Consider the following 6732-nt stretch of genomic DNA (forward strand, 5'->3'; position numbering starts at 1 on the left):
CGGCCCTGCCTTGAGTGTGACAGAGGGCGGTGCCCCAACCCCCCAATCGGCCCTACCCTGATCGTGACTGAGGGTGGCATCACAACCTCCCAATATCCCTGCTCTGTGCATGACGGTGCAGCGCCCCAACCCCCCAATCGGACCTACCCTGATTGTGACTGAGGGTGGCATCACAACCTCCCAATCTCCCTGCTCTGTGCATGACAGGGGGCTGCGCCCCAACTCCCCAATCAGCCCTGCTCTGAGCCTGACCATGGGCTGCACCTAGGGATTGGGCCTGCCCCCTGCCACTTGGGAGCAGGCCTAAGCCAGCAGGTCATTATCTCCTGAGGGGTCCCAGACTGTGAGCGGGCACAGGCTGGGCTGAGGGATTCCCCCTCCCCCCAAGTGCACAAATTTTTGTGCACCGGACCTCTAGTCCAAATAATAAAAGGGTAATATGCTAATAAGACCGGATGTCTTCCAGATGTCATTCTGATGTCCTTCCTGATGAAGTTGGGGCCAGAGGGAATCCAGCCCAGGTACAGGGTGTTGGAGGGAATAAAGCCCAGGATGTTGGAGGGAAGCCGGTACGGTCACCTGGGGGAAGGAAATCCTACCCTTGCACAAATTTCGTGCATCGGGCTTCTAGTTAAGTATAATCAGTATGAGATTAATATCTAGAATATATAAAGAATTTTCAAAGTTCAAAAAGAAAATGACCCAATATTTTTAAATAGGCCAAAGACATGAAGATAAGCATTTCAATAAAAAACAATTATATAACTAATAAACATAAAAATATGCTTAACCTCATTAAAAATAGGGGAAAATATAAATTTTGAAACTAGTAAAAGAGGGTTTGATAATTGCAAGTGGTGGAAAAATGTGCACAGACAGACAGAAATCTTACACACTGGTGATGGGAGTATAAATTGATAGAGCCATTTGGAAAACATGTTGGCATTATCTTGTAAGCTTGAGTATTACATACCCTACAGACCAGCAATTCCACTTTGAGAATCACACATATTCTCTAGAGAAACTTGTACTTTTGTACAAGAATATTCTATTTAAAAAAGTAAAAAATTGTAAACAACCCATTATCCATCAATAGAACAATGAGCCAATAAATTGTGGTATATTAACACAAGAAAATATACCACAGGAAATGAATGAACAGCTACATGTGACAACACAGATGAACCTTAGAAACGTAATACTAAATTTTAAAAGCAAATCCCACAATGAGATACCACTTTACACTAGGACAGATATAATAAAAAAAGACTGGTCAAATTGTGGAGGATCCAGAATCTTCTTACACTGCTGGTGGGACTGTAAAGGGTGCTGCTGCTTTGGAAAACAGCCTGACAGTTCTGCAAAAGGTTCAACATAGAGTTGCTGTATGTGATGGTTATTTTTACAAGTCAACTTTATTGTGCTATGGTGCCAGTTGTTTGGTCAAGCACTGGCAGAGATGTTCTGTGAAGGTATTTTCTAGATGTGATTGATATTTACAATCAGTTGACTTTAAATAATGAAGATTGTCCTCTACAATGTGGGTGGACCTCATCCAATCAGTGGAAGGCCTTAACAGCAAAAACTGAAGTCAGTAACATAATCACAAATGAAAAGGATTCTGTCATGATGGCTACTGTAAGTAGGATATAGTATAATGATAAAAAGTTAGTAGGATATAGTATAATGATAAAAAGGATGCAAAAAATATTAAATTTTACTGACAAGTTTTTTTTTATTAAATCTTTATTGTTCAGATTATTACATTTGTTCCTCTTTTTTCCCCCCAATAACTCCCCTCCACCCAGGTCCCACCCCACCCTCTGCCCTCACTCCCCACCCACTGTCCTCATCCATAGGTGCACAATTTTTGTCCAGTCTCTTCCCGCATCTCCCACACCCTTTCCGCCCCAAGAATAGTCAGTCCATTCCCTTTCTATGTCCTTGATTCTACTGTAATCACCAGTTCATTCTGTTCATCAGATTATTTGTTCACTTGATTCTTAGATTCACTTGTTGATAGATGCATATTTGTTGTTCATAATTAGTATCTTTACCTTTTTCTTCTTCCTCTTCTTAAAAGGATACCTTTCAGCATTTCATATAATACTGGTTTGGTGGTGATGAACTCCTTTAGCTTTTTCTCTGTGAAGCTCTTTATCTGACCTTCAATTCTGAATGATAGCTTTGCTGGATAAAGTAATCTTGGTTGTAGGTGCTTGGTATTTATCACTTTGAATATTTCTTGCCATTCCCTTCTGGCCTGCACTTGTTTCTTTTAAAGGGAAATAGTATTTAAACACTACATCTGGGTGCTAGGAATGTTCTTTGCAATTCGTTTGTTCCTTATTTTAGGATTTTTTCAATGGACAGAGCTAGGAGATAGTTTTTCTTAATATAAAATCCATCATAATCCATACTTACACTTCTAATTCAAATTTGGACTACAGCGTTTTTAAAATCCCTTATTTTATTATTTTATTGCTTAATTTCTAGTTGGTTCTTTATCACAACATCGAGGGTCTCATTAGATTTCCTGTAGGTCTCATTAAGATTATCGGCAGTTTCTAGAAAATTATTGAAAGACCTTAAAAGTGTGGTTTTGAACTCTATATCCAGAAGTTTGCTTTCCTCCATTTCTGTCATTTGTGTCCTTTTTCTTTGTATTTTTTAATGCTTCTCTGGGTTGATACAGTGGTTTTCTGTGCAAAGTGTCCTCTAGGGCACAGTGGTTCAGCCTCCGCAATTACCTGAGGAGGACACTCTTGGTGCACCCCCTTGTGGTCTTTGTGTACAGTCTTGTTGTAGTTAAGCCTTGATTGTTGTAGGTATCACTGGGAGGAATTGGCTTCCAGGCCAATTGACTGTGAGAATCAGCTGTGTTTGCAGTGGGAGAACTTCTGTGCTGGAGACACCCTTCTGGGGCAAGACTTTCTTCAATGGGGCTTCGGTGCTCACTGAGTCTGCTCCCTGAGTGTGTCCTATATGTTTCCATGGAGCTGCAAACTGGATGGTCAGACTCTGACCTCTGGGCTTCCTGGCTCCTGGATCTCTAGAGAGGTGCTAATCTAGAATTTGCCTGAGGCTATCCAGCAAAAGCCTCCCTGCAGGGCTTGGGTGGGGCAGGTCACAAGGGATTAACAGGGCAGGGCTAGCAGTTATGGCTGCTTTCGGTCTTGCCCTCAGAGGCTTTGCTTCTCAATAAGCTGCAAGCCCCTAGGAGAGAAAGCTGCCCTCAAGTTCCGACCACTGCCAGACAGTCCCTCTTCTCCCCTATGAATCTGGGTCCCTAGAGACTTGCCCGGAACTGGAGCTCAGAGCCTGAGACTCCCTTTCGATTGATAACGACAACTGCACCCTCCGCCGCCAGCCCGCGCCGCACGCACCTTCGCACCTTAGTATTTTACTTCCGCACTGCGCCTCCTCTGAGTCTTGGTATGCTTTTCTCTTTCCTTCTAGTTGTAGAATTTCTCCTCAGCCAGCCTTCCTGTGCTTCTGGGTGATGTCCGTTCCATCTTTTAGTTATATTTTTGAAGTGGTTGTGCGAGGCAGCAATCTCCAGTGTTTACCTATGCCGTCATCTTGGTTTCCCCCCTACTGACAAGTTTTATAGTTTCCGAAAAGAAAGTCACATATGGGTACTAGAATATGGAATTGTAAATTTGACATCTTAAAAAACATTGGTGGATAAAGCAAAGAAGTAAATATGTTACTGTTAGTAAGGACCCAGAAATTCAGTGTAAGAGAAGAGATAAAAATAAATAAGAAAAATCCTCATAATGTATAGTAGTATACGTATAGCTCAATCAATCAATCAATCATCTATCTACCTATATTACATTCTAGCTTCACCACTTAAAGAGTCTGAAAACAGTGACACCAGTAGCAATGAGCAGCCGTAGAACCCAAATCTGAATTTTTAAATACCATTCCCACTAAAAGAAACCTAGGCCCCTTGGAGAAATTATTGACTTCCAAGTTTGGGGCAGCCCAAGTACAAGGCAATCCTGGGGTATCTAATATGTACCAGAAAGCAAGGATAATCTCAAAGATTAATGGTGACATACCAAAAGGGCACAAGCCAGCCTGAAGGAGGTTCACCAAAAGCATCAATGAGACTCAAATTCAAAATTATCTTGGGAAGCGGCAATGCTCAACCAAATAGATATGATGAAAACTAAGAGAGATGACTAAAGAATGGGACTCAAATATAAAGAACCAGCTTTACAGATTCAGGATGAAGGACAATCTGATGTGGCAGCTGATCATGTGAGAAGCACATGGATACTGTAGAGCTGGATATGAGCCGCAAGTGAGATAAGATTACTAAAAAAGTTAATGTAGTATTATAAGCAGTACTGAAAAAATTTAGTATCAAAACTCACATGAGGTAGAAATCTTATGCTCCACAAAATGAGGCCCACTGGTTTTCAGTTTTAGGTGCCGAACATTAAGAGGGCTATGCTTGGCATAACAGCTCTTCTCCTCCTCATGGCAATTTCTATTTTTGAACACTTCCCATGGGCCAGGCACTGTATTATACATGTTTTGCCCAATTTAAACCACACAGTCACCCTATTGAAGTAAGTGCAATTATAATCCCTGTTCTACCAGTGAGGAAACTTAGGCTTCATGGAATTGAGTAATCATCTAGGTTAGACAGCTAACAAAGGTATAGACTTCTGTCTTAAGTCTACCTAACTCCAAGTCTACAGCCAAAATGGTGGAGAGTCTGAAAAGAAAGTCACATAAAAACATCATTCAATAAAGTTGAGTTTTTGAGCCTGGAAGAGACTAACGGGACACATTGCAGGTATCCTCAAATACTTAGAAAGGAAAAAAAATTGTGTATAGTTTCAGAAATAACAGGTATGGCTGTAAGCAGGCAGATGACAAGCCCACTATTCAAGAACAGGATGAGCTACCTCGGGAGAAGTGGCATCTGTTGGGGCTACTGCACATGTGACTGGTACAGGGAGTAGAAGTGGAGTCCATGGACTCTGCCTTGGCATGTGCTCCAACTCCAATTCAGCCTATCACAAGCAGAACTTCCGTGAGTCTACTGATCTGCCCCACCTCTCACCTAACTCCCAAGGGCGACAGATCTGCTCTAAGCTCACACTATATAGCTTCCTATTACTGTGTGTTCCACCAGAGCCCTTTCCATCACCAAAGGGTAAGAAAAGCCCGACTGAGGGGAGATTGCAGCTGCCAAAGAGAGGAGATGCAACCAAGGCTGGAGAGGACAGCGGAGATGGACTGAAGGCCTAGGTTAAAGAGGGCACAGGTGCAGTCAACGCCTCTGTAAAAGAGCGTATAGATGCAATCAAGGCCTTGGGTTGAAGAGATAGACTTGAGCCAAACGGGCAGCCACTTTAATTGTGGAGTAGAGCAGGCAACCAGGACTAAGCACAGCATATTGGAGGGAAAAGGCTTAAGGCAGAAATGAAATGATAAAAACCTAGCACCAAACGACTCTGCTTTGAGTAAATGTATGAGCAAGAACTGAGAATTGTCCAACTAGTTATGAGAGCCTTGAATCAAGAAGCAGTGTTTCTGGTCCAGATGGTGTGAGATAGGACTGGCAACATGAGACATGCATGGCAGATCCAACCAGGCCCGCACAATGTAACAACACTGCTCAAGGGAAAAGACCCTGCAAGCCAACCTCAAGGTCCATTGTGTGCCATTAAAAGAAAGAATGGAACATCACTAAACATCCTGTTTCCATCCTAAACATCCATCCACAGAGCACAGAACACAATTTATGATACAGCAACACAAAGTAATAATGGAATGTTGGTTAAAATTAATCACCATGTTTTAGAAACAGGCTTTGTGTATCTTAAAAGCAGGGAATACAATTATTAAGAAAAAAAGTACCAATTCAATCCAGGAGTTTATACTGACAGTGACAGGATCAACGGATTCTACATAATGCCACCAGTGTCTGGGAACAAACAGAACCTGAAAACCAAATAAAGAATGGTTAGCACAAGTCCAGGACATTTTATTTTTATATCAGAATCAAAATAAAAAGCCCAACTGAAGATACTAGAAAAAGAAAGTAATACAAATGAATTTACAGTAATATTGCCATAATAAAGGAAAACAAGAAAAATCCACAATCCTTTTATTTCCTTTTTTGTTGACAAATTCATCTGTTCTCCAAAGGACACTGCCAGCTCCTCCAGTTTCTACTCTCCTTAATCCAAGACCTTATCTATTTACATCTAGGTCTTAGTAAAGAATTTTGAGATTCTAATATTTCCTCCTTTCCATTGCAAAATAATTGCATGCACTCTGAGAAAGGGCCTAGGAAAACTATAGGCCATTGTCTGTGTCTCCTCGCAGCCTAAAACCTAGCCAGTGGAATAGTAATACACAGAAAGGTAATATAAGTGGTGAAGTAGATGAGTGGACACTGGTGCAAGGGAGCTTTGAAGGTGGGAGAAGTAGGCACAAACTAAGGTCAGGGGCATCCTGGATGGAGGAAGTGGTTTGAACCAGGGCTGGTAGAGAGTTTAGACAGAGAAAAGGATGAGGACGTATCAGGAGGGAGAACTGGCACAGACAAGGGAGGTGGGACTGTTGAGGCACAGCAAGTAGATAGGAGATGAGGTGGGAGAGTTAGTTAGGTGAGGGTCTGTGGAGGGCTCTGAAATCAAAACACAGAGTCTGGATTTTATCCAAATGGCACTGGAAGTGGCTGAGAAACTTTGAGTAGGGGGG

At 42.0% G+C, this 6732-nt stretch overlaps 1 protein-coding gene across 1 annotated transcript in view; it reads right to left on the reverse strand.

Moving 5' to 3' along the window:
* Positions 1 to 6732, reverse strand: part of HSPBAP1 (HSPB1 associated protein 1) — a 56962-nt gene that overhangs the window by 2516 nt on the left and 47714 nt on the right. Inside the window, exon 5 of the mRNA XM_015564708.1 lies at positions 5884 to 6016. Within this exon, the coding sequence (XP_015420194.1) occupies positions 5884 to 6016 (133 nt within the window). The remainder of the gene's footprint in view (positions 1 to 5883; positions 6017 to 6732) is intronic.

Source organism: Myotis davidii, unplaced genomic scaffold (assembly GCF_000327345.1).
Source record: "Myotis davidii unplaced genomic scaffold, ASM32734v1 scaffold841, whole genome shotgun sequence".
Lineage (NCBI taxonomy): Eukaryota > Metazoa > Chordata > Mammalia > Chiroptera > Vespertilionidae > Myotis > Myotis davidii.